The 17,147-nt window shown below is 43.6% G+C and overlaps 1 protein-coding gene across 2 annotated transcripts in view; it reads left to right on the top strand.

Annotated features, from left to right (window-relative positions):
* ICE1 (interactor of little elongation complex ELL subunit 1) overlaps positions 1–16,667 on the top strand; it is an 80,396-nt gene extending 63,729 nt beyond the window's left edge. For both annotated transcript variants that reach the window (XM_003408137.4, XM_023545384.2), the window contains 4 exons: positions 2,080–2,270; positions 6,313–6,419; positions 14,030–14,128; positions 16,367–16,667. In XM_003408137.4, coding sequence (XP_003408185.2) covers positions 2,080–2,270; positions 6,313–6,419; positions 14,030–14,128; positions 16,367–16,548 — 579 coding nt within the window. In that variant the 3' untranslated portion in view covers positions 16,549–16,667. The remainder of the gene's footprint in view (positions 1–2,079; positions 2,271–6,312; positions 6,420–14,029; positions 14,129–16,366) is intronic.
* The last annotated feature ends 480 nt before the right edge of the window (positions 16,668–17,147 follow it).

The raw sequence follows: 17,147 nt of genomic DNA, 5'->3' as shown, positions 1-17,147 counted from the left end.
TACAAACGTAACTACAGAAACCCTGGTGGTGTAGGGGCTAAGTGCTGTGGCTACTAACCAAAGGGTCGGCAGTTCGAATCTGCCAGACGCTCCTTGGAAACTATGGGGCAGTTCTACTCTGTCTTACAGGGTCACTGAGTTGGAATCTACTCGATGGCACTGGGTTTGGTTTTTTTTTTTTTGGTTTATACGTATCTAAGGAGCCCTGGTGGTTCAGTAGTTAAGCACTCGGCTGCTAACTGAGAGGTCAGCAGTTCGAACCCACCAGCTCCTCCATGGGAGAAAGATGTGGTCTGCTTCTGTAAAGATTACGGCCTTAGAACCCTGTGGGGCAGTACTATTCTGAGTCTATGAGTTGGAATCTACTCTACAGCAACGGTTTGGTTTTTTGGTTTTGGTTATACATATCTAATTAAAATCATAATTGTAATATGAAATACTTTAAAGTATAATCGTAACTGAAACGTACCAGAGTCTTCGTAACTTTTAAACATGTAAGCACCACACATGCAGAACATCTCATGTTCACAGTCATGGTAAAATGTGTTCTTTAATACAAAAGAAATAGTAATAGGGATTCTCACAGTTTATTTCTGCACCTTCTAGAGAACAAACAGAACATACAGAAAATAAAAACTGCTTCAAAAAAAGGTTGCAAAGTCACTTACATCCTTCTACATAAAAACCCTATTGCCAACAAGTCTATTTTTAGTGACCCCCTGAGCAGCTCCCTGGGGGGCATGTTTACCATTTGGGCTGAGCTCATGGTACCAGGTGGAATATTTTGGACCAAAATTTTGTTATGGATCATCTGCTAGAGGATTCGAGACTTAGAATCTCAGCACTGCTCTCAGGATATTTATGCCCAAACCATAGGCCGACCTGTTGAGCTCTTTAAGCAGTGCAAATTTTCAAGCCGAAGCTTTTTCTTGTACTGAGCATGTAACCTATATTACCATGTGTACAGTTTTTATACTGAAACTTTCACACAGAGCTGGTAAGAATGCCAAGTGTTACAACCACTCTAGGAAATAGGTGGGCAGCTTTGTGTAAAATTAAACGTACTCTTAATAAAGGATTCAGCCTTTCCACCCTGATGTGTTTACCCACAGGAAGTGCGGTGTATGTCCACAGGTGTATGTCCGCAGGCGTATGTCCACAGGTGTATGTCCGCAGGCGTATGTCCACAGGTGTATGTCCACAGTAAGACTTGGACATGAATGTTCGTGGCAGCTTTCTTCATAACAGCCAAAGCCTGGGAATAACCCAGAAACCTTTCAGAGGGTAAACGGATGAGCAGACTGCCGTCTATCCATACAGTGGAGCACTACTCAGCAATTAAAGGGAACAAACCATGGACATAGTTACAACTTGGACAAAAATTAGAAAACATTATGCACAGGTGTGAAAGAAACCAGAAATAAGGGTCCAATACGTAATGAGTCAACTTTATGAAATTCTGGAAAAGGCAGTCAGAATTTTAGTGTCAGAATGATAGAATTTAAAGAAATTTGTAAAGGATTAATTTTTTTTAATATTAACTTATGACTTCAGCTGCCCAGTTTGAGTTGATAAAAACTCGATGTCGTATGTGGATTGCTGCTGATCTCTTTTCTACCTGATTTTATTCTACCTACTGTCTGCAGCTTTTTTATGTGGCTTATCAACCACCATACAGTAATCATTTTATGACAAGAAATGTTGTGACTAAGATTAACGTAGCTCCTTATTCAAAATACAACAGTTTTAAAAAGGAGTTTTTTTTTTCAATAAGCAATTATTCATGTGATATATTAAGGAGTTCTGGTAGTGCAGTGGTTAAAGCACTCGGTTGCTGACTAAAAGGGTCTGCTGTTTGAACCCACCAGCCATTCTGTGGGAGGAAGATGTGGCAATCAGCTTTCGTAAAGATTATAGCCTTGGAAACCCTATAGGGCAGTTCTATTCTGTCCTATAGGGTCACTGAGTTGGAATCAACTCGATGGCAAGGGATTTGATTTGGTTTCAGTGAGAGTACTGGCATAAAATGTGTTATATTTGAGACTCCAACGTTATTTCTTTTTTTTTTTCATTTACTAGAGTGCTCCTGTAGATGTTGGCTTCATGGTTTCTAAGCTGCTTTTGACAATACAGTTGTGTCCAAAAACAGAATTTCAGTCGAGTGAGAAGTTTGGTGAAGACCTGAGTGATAATACATGGGAATACATATTTGCCATTGATCTGCTCTGCTGCCATCAGAAGTGGATTTGGACACATGACAACATCATAAGGTACAGGGCTCCTTTCCAGCTGAAAATCAAGATGGGCTGTTCGAATCAGACGGTGGTCTATAGAACCATTGCCAGATTGTGGTTTGGATCATGTTTGTTGTTTAAGCATTAAGCCAACTGAAACATTTCCAAATGACAACATCTCAACTTGGGTAATAAAACTACCCTTAAATTACCCATATCGTTGCTTTCTCTTGATTTATTTTTTTCTAGCACCTATCACTACCTTTCATTTTATTCTATTATTTACTAATTATCACTCTCCTGACTAGAGCTGAAGCCTGTATGGGAGGGTCTTTGCCTCGGTCACTGCCATATCCCCAGCGTGCAGGACAGTGCCCACACGTGGGAGCTGCACTGGTGCATGCTGAGTGGAGCCGAGTGACCATCATCCTAACATTCTGATATACAACGAATACCCAAATGAGCAGTAATATTCAGAACTTCAGGTTATCAGCCCTTCTCACCTGGGGTTTCTGGAGAGAACTCAGCACAGTGACCTTGAGCACCCATTGCATGTATCGGTGGACCCTATGCTTCCAAAATTCTAGCTGGGGTGTTGGGCCTTCCTAGGGAGAGGAGGGAACTTAGTCATTCAGATCATGTTTTTGTAGATCGTAATGTCCTGGCAGAACCCTAGCTGAGAGAGGCTGGGTTATGAAATGAATTGGAATGGTGTGGCATTCGTCTTCAAAAAGAACATTTCAAGACCTATCCTGATGTCCAGCACTGGGAGTCATAGGATAACATCCATACGCCTACAAGGAAGTCCAGTTAATACGACTGCTATTCAAATTTACCAACCAGCCACTGATGCCAAAGATGAAAAAATTAAAAGATTTTTACCAACTTCTGCAGTCTGAAGTTGATGAAATGTGCAGTCAGATAATTACTGGTGATTGGAATGCAAAAGTTGGAAACAAAGAAGAAGGATCAGTATTTGGAAAATATGGCCTTGGTGATATAAACAATGCTGGAGATCCCATGATAGAATTCTGCAAGACCAACAACTTCTTTATTACAAATACATTTTTCTACAACACAGATGACTACTATACACCCGGACCTTGCCAGATGGAATACACAGGAATCAAACCAACTACATCTGTGGAAAGAAACAATGGAGATGCTCAATATCCTTAGAACAAGGACAGGGGCAGACTATGGAGCAGACCATGAACTGATTATATGCAAGTTCAAGGGGAAGCTGAAGAAAATTAAAACAAGTCCACGAGAGTCATAGTACGACCTTAAGTTTATCCCACCTGAGTTCAGAGACCATCTCAAGAATAGATTTGATGCATTGAACACTGCACTGAACACTAATGACTGAAGACCAGACGAGTTGTGGGGTGACATCAAGGATATCACCCATGAAGAAAGCATAAGGTCATTAAAAATACAGGAAAGAAGAAAAAGAACAAAAGGGATATCATAAGAGACTTTGCAACTTGCTCTTGAATGTGGAATAGCTAAAGCAAATGGATGAAATGATAAGGTAAAAGAGCTGAAAAGATTTCAAAGGGCAGCTCGAGAAGACAGTAAAATATTCCAGTGAAATGTACAAAGACCTGGGGTTGGAAAACTAAAAGGGAAAAAGCATGCTTGGCATTTCTCAAGCTAAAACAAATGGAGAAAAAATTCAAGCCTTGATTTTCAATATTGAAGGATTCCACGGGCAAAATATTGAATAACACAGGAAACATCAAAAGAAGATGGAAGGAATACAGAGTTACTGTGCCAAAAAGAATTGGTCAACGCTCAGCTATTTCAGGAGGTAGCATATGATCAAGAATGGATGGTATCGAAGGGAGACTTCCAAACTGCACTGAAGGCTTTGGTAAAAAAATAGTGCATCAGGAATCGATGGAATACCAACTGAGATGTTTCAACAAATGGATACAGCACTGGAAGCGCTAATTAGCCTATGCCAAGAAATTTGGAAGAGAACTACCTGGCCATCTGAGTGGAAGATACTAATATTTGTACCCATTCTAAAGAAAGGTGACCCAACAGAATGTGGAAGTTATTGAACAATATGGCCAGCATCACATGCAAATACAATTTTGCTTAAGATCATTCAAAAATGGCTGCAGCATAACATCAACATGCAACTGCTAGAAATTCAAGCCGGATTCAGAAGAGGATTTGAAACAAGGGATATCATTGTGGGTGTCAGACATATCTTGGCTGAAAGCAGAGATGGTTACCTGTGTTTTATTGACTGTGCAAAGATACTTGATTGTGGATCATAATAAATTATGGATAACATTGTGAAGAGTGGAAATTCCAGAACACTTAATTGTGCTCATGAGGAACCTGTACATAGACCAAAAGGCAGTCTTTTGGACAGAACAAGGGGATACTGCGTGGTTTAAAGCCAGGAAAGGTGGGCGTCCGAGTTGTATCCTTTCATCGTACTTACTCAGTCTGTGTGCTGAGAAATAAACCAAGAAGCTGGTCTATATGAAGACGAACGCAGCATCAAGATTAGAGGAAGGCTTATTAACAGCCGGTATTATACAGATGACACAACCTTCCTTGATGAAGGTGAAGAGGACTTGAAGCACTTACTGATAAAGATCAAAGACTACAACCTTTAGTATGAATTACACCTCAACATAAAAAAACAAAAATCCTCACAACTGGACCAATAAGCAACATCATGATAAACGGAGAAAAAGGTTGTCAAGGATTTCGTTTCACTTGGATCCACAGTCGACACCCATGGAAGCAGCAGTCAAGTAATCAAGCAACACATTGCATTAGGCAAATCTGCTTCAAAAGACCTCATTAAAGTATTAAAAAGCAGGGATGTCATTTTGAGGACTAAGGTGCGCCAGACCCAAGCCATGGTATTTTCATTCTCCTCATATGCATGAGAAAGTTGGATAATATATAAGGAAGACCAAAGAAGAATTGATGCTTTTGAAGTATGATGCTGGTAAAGAATATGGAATATACCATGGAATGCCAGAAGAAGGAACAAGTCTGTATTAAAAAAAAAAGTACATACAGAATGTGCCTTAGAAGGGAGGATGGCAAAACTTTTTCTTACGTACTTTGGACATGTTGTCAGGGAGGATCACTCCCTGGAGAAGGACATCATGCTTGGTAAACTAGAGAGTCAGCAAAAAAGAAGAAGACACTCAACAAGATGGACTGACACAGTGGCTGCAACAACGGGCTCAAACATAGCAACGATTGCGAGGATGGCACAGGCCTGGGCAGTGTTTTGTTCTGTTGTAAAAGGTTGTGTATGAGTCAGAACCAGCTCTACGGCACCCAACAACAAGAACAACATGACATGAAAAAGAATTCACTGAGAGAGTCCATAGTCCATATCCTTAGGATACTTTAAAGATGTGCTCTGTGCTAATAGTCAAACAATCTTCCAAGGATGCAGGAACAAGGGTGTTCACTTGCTTTCTCCTCCCCCTTAGTAGTAGGAAAAGAGTAGGCACCTAAATGTTCGGCAACAGGGAATTGATTGGATGGTGGTGCCTCTATTGAATGAGATGTAGCTATTATATTGGAGGAAACAGGTATAAATAGATGTTTGTGTAATGACATGGATGGTGCCTCACAGTGGTTCCTAAGTAAGAAAAGTGAGAACAGTGTATGCTGTGTGATTGCTTACAGTGTGTCCCAGTGTCCTCTTCCAGGGCCCTGGAGGCAGGGCACGTTTTTTCCAAGTTATGGGTGATGACCCAGGGCTCGTGCTGGACAGAGGTGCTTTGTCCATGGTCTCCTGGCTCATGGTGAGGATGGGGTATTGACTGTCGAGATCTCTTCCTGCACGTCTCCAGACCCCTTCTTCCTAAGTACTGCCTTGCAGTCTTTCACGAGAAATATGTACCTGAAGAGAGAAGTATCTGTAAAGAAAAGCCCACAGTTACAAGAATAATACCCATCTGAGAATGGGGGACTTGGGATGCTTTAATTTTCATTTTTCTTTTGTTTACATTTAATTTTTCGAGTAATACATTAAGAATACCATGTAAGAAGTAATTACTTTTTTGTTTGCTTTTTAATTTCATAGCAAGGAGCTGTGGCCTGTAATGGACAAATGGATAAAGTACAGAAAAGGCCACGTGAACATCGGCCACACCCCTGATGTTATTATCGCGTCAGTGCTGAGGCTCATCGGTGAGTTGTCTGCCTCCTTCGGTGCTTTTCTCGTTATTGATGGTACGCTGACGAGGAGAAGCATATATAATAATAATGTCGATTTGGGAACCTTTCCACGAGGAGTGACCTTGTGGAGCGATCGGGGTAGACGCCTTTGCCGCCCAACTTATCCTCCTTCCCATCGGTCTTTCTTTATAAGTTAGCATTTTAGCTGTCTGTGTCAGGGATTGAGAGTCTCCACGTTAGTACGTTTTGTTTATGGCTGAACTCCCACCTCTCAGGTGCTGATATTAACACACATACATAAAGGCACACTGTGCGCACTTAAACATCTCATCCCTAAAGTAAGCGTGTCCCAACCTCTCCCTCAGGATGTTTTTAATACTTGCCCAATAAGGATCACTTCATGTACTTCTGTGATTGGGAACCGGCTTTGTTTTATTTTCTTCTGTTTCTCCCTCAATTGAACACACAGAAATTAGAGTCACTGTTTAGAAATATTTTAAATGAGACATCGATTCTCCGTAATCTCAGATCTGAGGGCCTTAGGGGCCATCTTGTTCAGCTCCGCTTCGTCTCTGTCACCACAGATCTTTTACTTACTTTTCCTTCGCTGCATCTTGGACAAGCTGCTGGCTCTGCAGAATTATCACTGTTGAGATCTGCTAAGTATTAGAATGCTCTCCCATTGTGAACTGGCGTTTTTCTCTGCGACGGTTGTTCACCCTGCGGCTCACACAACACAAGGTTAATCTGATTTCTGCATTACAGCCCCTTCGACACTTGTAGTTATGACTTTTAAGTGTCTTTGGAATTTAATTAAAACTCAGAGATAACACCATTTAGGATTAGGTTAGTGTTTGAGAATAAGTTACACAAGTAAGTCTTACAAATAGATTGCAGTAAGGAATATAATATCCCTGAATGATTTTGTTACTAATCAGAAAATTTGCATTCCTCCTCAGAACACAGACCTGGTTTCAAAGTAGACACGCTTCATTTCTCTGGAAATAACCCGAAACGCACTAGGAGTTGGGTTAGCAGACAAGGCAGTGATTATTGGAGACTGACCAGTATGGGCATTCAGAGGGGCGGGAAGCCCCAGGCCTTCTTAGGAAACCAAAAGTGGGGGTGAGCAAACTATGCTCGGCAGGGCCTCTGAAAACCACTGGATCTGATTCCTCTGATCGAGACACCCTCATGAACAAGTAAGGGAGACAAAAGAGCCAGAGATGGGGTCTCCACCAGTCAGGGACCTCCGTATGCCTGGGCGTTCTGATTTCCAAAGCAGTTTCTCTCACGGAGTTAGAATAGAAGTACTTACTTTGGGTACAAAACCAGGGGGGAAGAACTCAGACTCGTTGCCATCAAGTCGGGTTAACCCGTAGAGACGCTGTAGGGCAGAGTAGAACTGTCCCATAGGGCTTCTGAGGCTGTAATCTTTACGGACACAGACTGCCATATCCTCCCGAGGAGCAGCTGGTGGGGTCACACTGCTGACCTTTTGGTTGGCAGCCGAGCACTTAACCACCGCACCACTAGGACTCACTTTGGGCTAATTCATTGAAAATGGCAAAATCTTTTGGGGAGTTAAAAAGAGCAGGAGAGATGTTTTATGTCTATAAATATATACGCTGACTTAGATAAAATAATCTCTGACATTTTCAAAAGGATGAGATATTTTTTGAAGTTACACTTCAGACTCTGCTGTGACTTGCTGCTGTGGTAGCTCCCTGTGAGGTCTCTCTTGTAATGCAAGAGAGGAGGGTGGGAGGGTGGGAGGGCGTGTTTGTGGGCTTGGCTACCTTACGCCACAGTGGGAGCTGTCTCTGTTTCTAATGAAGGCTTGCCTGACACAGGGTTGTCCCCTGGTGACTTGCTAAGTGTCTTTTTCAGCTAGGTTTCATAAACCTGTGGTTTATAGTAAAATTTGCCAGGAAGTTTTTTTTTTTTTAAAAAAAACACAGATTTTCAGGCTCCAGCCCCGAGATTCTGATGTGGGCCTCCTCTCCAAAGCCCTGCAGGTGGTCGGGGGGGTGGGTGGGCTTGGGGAGTGCAGATGGCACCATGAAGATGGCGGCAAATACGTGTTTGGTTTAGATGTTACACGCACAAACTGCACAAGATCTGTAAGCACTTTCAGATGTATGCCTTAGACGTGACCCATTTGTGGACTAAGAAGAGTGTGCTCATCGTTTACCTAAAAACAATATACGATTGTAGGGAGAAACCGTCACTGGCGATTTTAGTCAAATTCCAGCTAGTTGATTCTTTAACTCTTTAAGTTTCTGGTTGTTGAAAAGTGGCCGAATAATTTGTAATAATTAATAATTATATTATTTAGAGTGGACTGGGCAGGGTTTGATTTTGTTGTACGTAGGGTTGCTGTGAGTCAGAACTGACTCAGTGGCACCTAACGCCAACAATGTTAGAGTGACATCTATATACTTATATATTAAGAATGATATATAATGCAGCTATACATTATTGTTATAAAAATAATTGAGAATAATGTAAAGTTAATAATATTATCTATTAAAGTGATAACACCAAAATATATGACTGTAAGCTGACTCATTAGCTGGAGAGTAAATGGGAGTATGTAGTAAGGTATCTATACGTTTATATGTGACAGACTGACTTGATTTGTAAACTTTCACTTAAAGCACAATAAAAATTATTTAAAAAAAAAAAAAAAATGAATGTAGCTGAAAGGTTGGCCAGTTAGACAAAAAGCCAGGAGGCCAGCGGCCAGTGCAGGATAGGCCAGGAGTGCTTTGCCTGGCTACCTCATGGTGCTGTGGTCCATATGCCCTGAGGTTGCACAGTGGGAGGGTGATGAGGGCGGGGTTGCCGGTGGAAGGTCCAGGGGCACGGGACGATGCAGCCAGCCTGCTATTTGTATGGACTTGCTGGAATCCTGAGACTGCATTCCAGTAGGGTTGGGCATGCAGACACCCTCCCTCACACACTTCGTTCCATCTAGGGGGCAAACTGCCTCCAAGAACAATCTCTGTGGGTGAGCCTCCTTGTAGATTCTGAGGCAGACGTTGACTGAAGAATTTCGTCAGTCGTGGAATTGGTAGGCCGTGGTTTAATAATATTGCCTGAAGTCACACACTGCCTCCATTCATAAAATAATTTTTATTCTTAGTTCCAGTTTTGTAAAATTGAATTAATGAGATTTTTTTACTTCATGAAGTATTACTGGGAAATAAGCTTTCTGCCGAAACTATTTAGTGTTATCTAAGTTGGACTGAGGTAAAAGTAAAGTAAACCACCATCGCTGTTAGTGAATGGTCATACATAATTATTAAGTGGGGTTTGTTCTTGCCTACAGGAATGTTAAAGTATCAGAGACCATTTTGTGAAATGCTTGGATTGCTTTAGGTTCATAGGAATGTGGAGGAGTGACGGCCTAATCTAACCCACTCCTCATTTCATGAAGAGCTCTGGACATGCTAAGCTCTTGTTTGAGGCCACTTAGTAGACAGACATTTGCCTCCTACTGGATCCAGTGGGATGCAAAGCCATGTGATACCAAGTTTCTGACCCAAAGTGCTTACGTCCTGGCTAGAATGATAAGGCGTCCTAGTATTTACTGGGACACCAACCAAACCTACTGTTGTCGAGTCCATTCCGACTCAGCGATGCTATAGGACAGAGTACAACTGCCCCATAGGGTCTCTAAGGCTGTAATCTTTATGGAAGCAGACTGCCACATCTTCCTCCTGTGGAGTGGCTGGTGGGTTCAAACCACCGAGCTTTAGGTTAGCAGCCAAATGCTTAACCACTGGCCACCAGGACTCCTTTACTGGGACACCAAAACCAAAAACTCATTGCCGTTGAGTCGATTGCGACTCATAGCGACCCCATAGGACAGAGTAGAACTGCCCCAAAGAGTTTCCAAGGAGCACCCGGTGAATTCAAGCTGCCACACTTAACCACTATGCCACCAGTGTTTCCAGCTGGGACACACACCCTGGGAAAACACTGTTTCTCACATGTCAGATTTCTGTGGGCAGATTGAAGTAGCCATTCCTTGTAGACTTCTTTCTGTTCTCTTGCCAGTTCTTTCATCTTTTCATTGGATTGTCTCAGCTTGCCCTTCCCTAGGCAGAGCTGAACCTAACACCTTGGAATAAAAGTTCTGATCTTCCAACCTGCAGTCCTGCTCACCTTCCCCCCAGGCCACAGCTCCTCTTTCGATGATGCTCCGCTGCTCTGTGTAGCCAGCAGCCTCTGACGTTGAGATGAGTGTCCTGACCCGGCTGGCTTGCCATCCTGGACTGACTAAACTCCCGTGGCCAGAGGGCGTTTCTTCATCTGTTCTGTAACTTGTCTGTTTTCTTTTGGCATTTCATCGTATGTATGAGCATTTTCCCAATGCCATCTGAGATTCATGATTTCCTCTCATCTTACCCTGGATAGCTCCATTAATTGAAATGGCTTACAAACTCCAAATTCATTAAGCACTTTTAATTGGAAGAAAGGGAGCCATTGTCATTTATTATCTGGAAGCGCCTTCCCCTCCCAGAGCTGAAGGAGCCTGTAGCTGCGTTATTCTCCTGTCCATCTCGCTGACAGTTAGCATCTCAGAGGACAGACCCCATGACATGCCTTAGCTGTTGGAGCTCATGGCACAGAGATACTCACAAGTGATCAGTACCTGGAAGTCCCCATCTCTGATGTGAATACTACTTTCATCCTCATTGAAGCCCGTCCAGGAACTTTCCAGAGGCTACAGTTTCACCCTGCAGTAGGGGTTACCCAGCTATTTCATCAACAAGCATTTACTGAGTGCTTGCTACGTGTCACAGCATTCAGGTGCACGTAACTAGCGCTGAGCTACTTCCCATCGGAAATGCAAAGTAAGAGAAGTTCCGCATCTTCCCCACCTTCAAACAGACATGGTGCTCCTGTACTGAATTCATGTCTGTGCCTGTGGGGTGCTTATAAGGTGGACACAGTGACCGTGACTACAGCGTTGTTGTAAAATCACAGGAAAAGAACTTGCCTAAAAGCATATCCAAGGACTGTCCCGGCACCTTTCTCCTGTGTAAGAGAAAGGATGGAAGAGGGTATGGGCCTGGTCTTGGTGAAAAGGAGAGAGAAGTCTGCTTGGATCCAGCTGACATCCACAGGAGGGGCGCTGGAGTGGAGGAGGGCCTGGAACCAGCTCATGTCCACAGCAGGGCAGCTCACATCCACAGGAGGGGCCCTGGAGTGGAGGAGGGCCTGGAGCCAGCTCATGTCTGCAGGAGGAGCGCTGGAGTGGAGGAGGGCCTGGAGCCAGCTCATGTCCACAGCAGGGCAGCTCACATCCACAGGAGGGGCCCTGGAGTGGAGGAGGGCCTGGAGCCAGCTCATGTCTGCAGGAGGAGCGCTGGAGTGGAGGAGGGCCTGGAGCCAGCTGACATCCACAGGAGGGGCGCTGGAGTGGAGGAGGGCCTGGAGCCAGCCCACATCCACAGCTGAGCCTCAGAAGTGGAGGAAACATCTGGAGAAGTGGGAGCCTCAGAAGTGGAAGAAATATCTGGAGAGGTGGGACGAGAGGAATATTGCCGTCCTGCTTCGTGAGCCTGTGGTTGAAACTGGTTGCCCAGGATCTGTGTCAGCGCTTCTCAGACCCTCTGGTCTTGGGACCCCTGTGTACTCTCAGAAGTTATTGAAGACACCCCCCTCCAAGAACTTTTGTTAACTCCAGATTATATCTCTCCATATTCACTGTATTAGGAATTATAACTGAGAAATTTTTAAAATGCTGTTGTAAATTTTAAAATAACAATAGTAAACTTATATGACATTTTAATGAAAAAACCTATTTTGAAAACAAAGGAAAATAGAGGAATGGATTGCATTGTTGCACGCCTCTGTAATGTCTGGCTCAATAGAAGTCTGCTACAGCACATTATTTTGGTGGAAACACATGAAGAAAATGCAGCCTCACACAGATACAAAATTGGAGAAGGGAGGGCTTTGTTAGTACCCTCGTCGGGTAATTGTGGACATATTCTCTGTTACTACAGTAAAGCTAAACAAGTAGTGGTTTCTGTAGTAGTTTCAGTGTGAAACGCGAAACATTTTCTGAACTTGTCATACTGTTACCCTATAAAATCCCTGGGGCCAGCCTGCAGATCTTCTAAATGTGGATGATATCGGGAAAAAAACACGCACTTATGAATATCACCGATCTCATCAGAGACGTCTAAAGTATTGGAAAGCTGCGAAGCTCAGGGTGGCTCACAGTTTTCCCAAATTCAGATTTTCCTTAAAAGCTCAAATTTAATCATTGCAACCGTGATAAATTTCCTTGAGATGACAGGGTCACTTCATTTTTTTTTTTCTGGATTCTACTATTCTTTTCTGTATTTTTTTATTACACTTCAGATGAAGGTTTACAGAGCAAACTAGTTTCTCATTAAATAATACATACATTGTTTTGTGATATTGATTGCCAACCCCATGACATGTCAACACTCTCCCTTCTCAACTTTGGGTTCCCTATTGCCAGCTTTCCTGTCCCCTCCTGCCTTCTAGCCCCTGCCCCTGGGCTGGTATGCCCCTTCAGTCTAGATTTGTTTTATGGGCTTGTCTAATCTTTGGCTGAAGGGTGAACCTCAGGAGCGACTTCAGTTCTGAGCTATAAGGGTGTCCAGGGGCCATACTCTCCAGTCTCTGTCAGACCAGAAAGTCTGATTTTTTTTTGTGTGTGAGTTAGAATTTTGTTCTACATTTTTCTTCAGGCTTTGTTCATTTTTGAAAGAACGTCTGCCGAGATCTGAGTAGCCATGACTTATCAGTCATTCTTTCACGTAAACATGGTGTCCACGGAAAAGGTGGCAGGTCCCCTCACCACTCACCAGGACACCTGGTGACTTGTTGGGCCTCAGCAGTGCTTGGTGTTCACAGCCTGTCTCACCACAAAGGACAGTGACAGGGCTTCGGGCCAGGATTTGGTATGAATCACTGTTAACTGCTTCATCCAGCACGTGCTGAAGTGAAGGTGGTGTTTTGACTGTGATCGCCTGACAAGGAAGAACGACTCAGGGTCAGTGGCACCGCTGATGCCTGCTGAGGGCCAGTACGTTGCCTCCCACCGCCAGTCCACATCTCAGCACTGAGCAGAGGGCAGAAGACCTCTTAGTTCTTGTGGGCGTGGTTTTCACCTTGAGGACTCCATGGGGTCTGTGTGCTTGAGAAGTGCTGATGTATTTTACAGCAAGGGTTGCCAAGTATTATACCAAAAATATGGTTTTTGATGGGGCCTTAGTTTTATAATTGATCTATTAATCTAATAAAAGTTAGCCACCTGACATTTGCCCTCCTGAACCCATCCTTCTAAATCCCATTTAGCTCAGCAGGCACAGTGGCACACTGCTCTGGACAGATTCTGCCGTGTGCATTGGCTCGTCGTTGAAAGATGAAGGATGCTGCTCCCGTGTTGTCATCATTTAACCACCTCACTTAAAAATAGCCATCCATCCATCTGAACTTCGGTCAGATACGAATCAGGTTTAATTTACATAATCTCACAACAAAAGAAAGCCAATTTTAATTCTCCTGAAAAGTTAATCAGCATTTAACCAAAGATCATTTACATTTTGGTTTTTTAATTTCTCCCCTAGGTCGTTTAGGCCAGCTGGGTTTGAAGGAAGGGTTTCCATCTGCTGTGAAGAATATCAGTGCAGTTATTGGGATGTTCATACAACATGCTCAGGATGAAGGTAAAACCTGTTTATAAAGATGACTTTTCAGTCAGCTGCTTCTCCACTCGCCTGGTAGGTCAGGGAGGAAGATCTGCGGACTGCAGTCACCTCTGTGGTTCAGCAGTCACACTTGATGAGCTGTGGGCGCTGTGGTGGTGTCGGTTTAAATGGTGGTATCTGTCCTGCTTGGACGGGGCATGGCCAAGGGCGAGGGCATTCATTCTTTGTCGCTGGGCTCACTGGCACTAACTCTCCCTCGGGGACTCCGTCTGCACCCCTCCTGGTGCTGTCCTCTGCAGTCTGCAGAGTCCTCCGGTGAAGTGTTGTGATGACCTGCTGAGACCACACGTGTGGAGTGTGTGGTGGGCACAGCAAGGTACTAGGCCTCACTGAATTCTTGTCATTGAGAGAGAACTGTGAAACCTGGAAACTGGTGAACAAGCCTTGTTGGCGTGACCGCCATTATAAGTTACATATTGTGTAGCGTGTAATTTTATATTGTCTTAGTCTTGTGTGTGAAGAGCCTGATTGAAAGTAACCTGTAAAAGTGATGACTCTAGCTTCTATTTTAAATATTGTGCAGTTGAGGAATAGTGTAGTGAAACAGCTACCCCTACCTTTTCTTGAGCACTGAGCTGTGCCCAAAATCCTTGTAACACGGTAGATTCTTTGTCTCCAGCGTTAGGCATGAGGCTTGCCATGTGAGCTGAACGAGAATAGTAGGAACGTGCACTTCTTGAAATTACTTCTTTGACTTTGGATGGCTACCAAGCAGTGCACATCTTCCCAGCAAAAATGGACTCTTGTACGGTCTAGATTTTAAATTGATTATAAAAGATGTTAGCCAAAATAGTGGCTAATAGATTGCCTTGCCAGTTGAAGCAGGCTCACCTACTGTGATCCAGGGTGGCGCCTCCGAGAGGCAGCTTGCTTGCCTACCGTGTGAAGGAGCAGGAGCTGATTCAGGCCTGCTGTGGGTCAAGCTGTGTGCTGGGCACTGCTCTGCTGAGACAGAGATGGTCCTCTAAGGTCCATGGCATTGACTTTACCTTATAGATAAGAAAACGAAAGCCCAGAGGGAGGAAACGTTTCCTTAAGGTAAGGAGCTAGTGGAGCCCCTGAGTGGTGCATCTGTTAATGTTCTCAGCTGCTAACCCAAAGGTTGGCGGTTCAGGTCCACCCAGAGGTGCCTCAGGAGAAAGGCCTGATGACCTCATTCCACAAAATCAGCCATTGAAAACATTATGGAGCACAGTTCTACCCTGACACACATGGGGTCACCATGAGTTGGAATCGACTCAGTTGGCAACTGGAATTGAAAGGAGCTAGGAATCACCATGCTGGCTTTGTTTTCCCAAGTCTGTTGCCACAGCCCTGGCTCTTTAAACAGTGCCACATGTACCTGTAAGGGGGATCTGGAACATAGAGTTAATGGTAAGTTATAACTAAACAAGTCCTCAGTAAACTTAGGCCCAAGTTAATGGCAAGTTATAACTAGACAAGCCCTCAGTAAACTTAGGCCCAAGTTAATGGCAAGTTATAACTAGACAAGCCCTCAGTAAACTTAGGCCCAAGTTAATGGCAAGTTATAACTAGACAAGTCCTCAGTAAACTTAGACCCAAGTTAATGGCAAGTTATAACTAGACAAGCCCTCAGTAAACTTAGGCCCAAGTTAATGGCAAGTTATAACTAGACAAGTCCTCAGTAAGACTTAGGCGCAAGTTAATGGCAAGTTATAACTAGACAAGTCCTCAGTAAACTTAGGCCCAAGTTAATGGCAAGTTATAACTAGACAAGTCCTCAGTAAACTTAGGCTGAAAGAAAAGCATTATATTCAGTATATGAAGTTTGGTGTGAGGACAGCTTTCATTTCCAAAGTCCATTTATAGGCACTTCCAGGAGAACATTTAATAGGGTCATATATTTGATGAGTGTTTTCGTATCTACGTTTTATTATAACTTAAATATGGGATTATGGCCTTCCCAGAATTGCTTTCAGAGGGTGGTGTTGGTTCTGAGAGGTTGGGGAGCTTTGAGCCAGCACTGGGAGATTGGTTGGAGCCTGTATTCTTTCTTCTTTTTTTGTTTGTTTTCTATTTGTAGATGGGTCTTAAATTTTTTTTTTCCTTATATTTAACTTTCATTACTGGCAGAAAGCATTCCATAGTTGAAAGCTGTTTTAATAGATTATAAAGTTAAAATTTTGAATAAGCACTGTTGCCCTGTGTGATGACTTACTTGAAAATGCTTTTCAGATATACCGTGGGGCGTACAGTTAGCTGCTGTCTATGCGCTTTGTGACTTGAGTCCCAGCAATCCCACAGAAATATCCAAGATCCTGGAAGCCTGGCGGAAGGAGGCCTCCCAGAGCGTCCCAGCTGCGATCGTTAGCTATCTGGAGGAAGCTGGAGCATTATGCATGGAAGAGCACAGCTAGGCCCAGGGGTGTCCCTGTGCCCCGAGAAGTGCCTTCACAGCATCTGAATGCCCACACATCACTGAGCTCTCAGATCTAAACAAAGGTTTGAAAAGAAAGGCATAAAAGAGAAAACACCAGAGAGAGAGTCCTCATTGCTGGGCAAGGAAACAGGGAGGGACGAGCAATTTACTGTCTGCTGGTCCCCTGGCCGCACACATTTCACAGAGGCTGCTACCATCCACGACATGGCCCGGCTTACTGTGTCGTGGTCAAATGACAGAAACTTGAACTTAGCCCTTTTGTGCTGCAGAAAGTGTCCTTTTAGTGGCTTTTTAAAACTGAGTGACATTTTATAATGAATTTAATAATATAAAAATGTGATTTGGTTCCCAAGCTATTTTTGGACTCTGCACTCACATGATTGTCTAGAAAAATTAAATCTGCTAGAAAAGTCTTCTATCTTCGCTAGAAATGGGCTACCAAACTCCTTCCCTAGTGTCCTGATCAGAGTGAAACATGAGCCCCCCCTCAGCAGAAACCCTCTGTAGCGCATCTCTCCTGTCTCTGAAGTTCCTTAGAAATATTTAACACGTGTGGGGAGGGGGCCCTGATGAGTC

The sequence above is a fragment of the Loxodonta africana genome, chromosome 2 (genome assembly GCF_030014295.1).
Source record: "Loxodonta africana isolate mLoxAfr1 chromosome 2, mLoxAfr1.hap2, whole genome shotgun sequence".
Lineage (NCBI taxonomy): Eukaryota > Metazoa > Chordata > Mammalia > Proboscidea > Elephantidae > Loxodonta > Loxodonta africana.
This window is presented reverse-complemented; position numbering and strand designations above follow the sequence as displayed.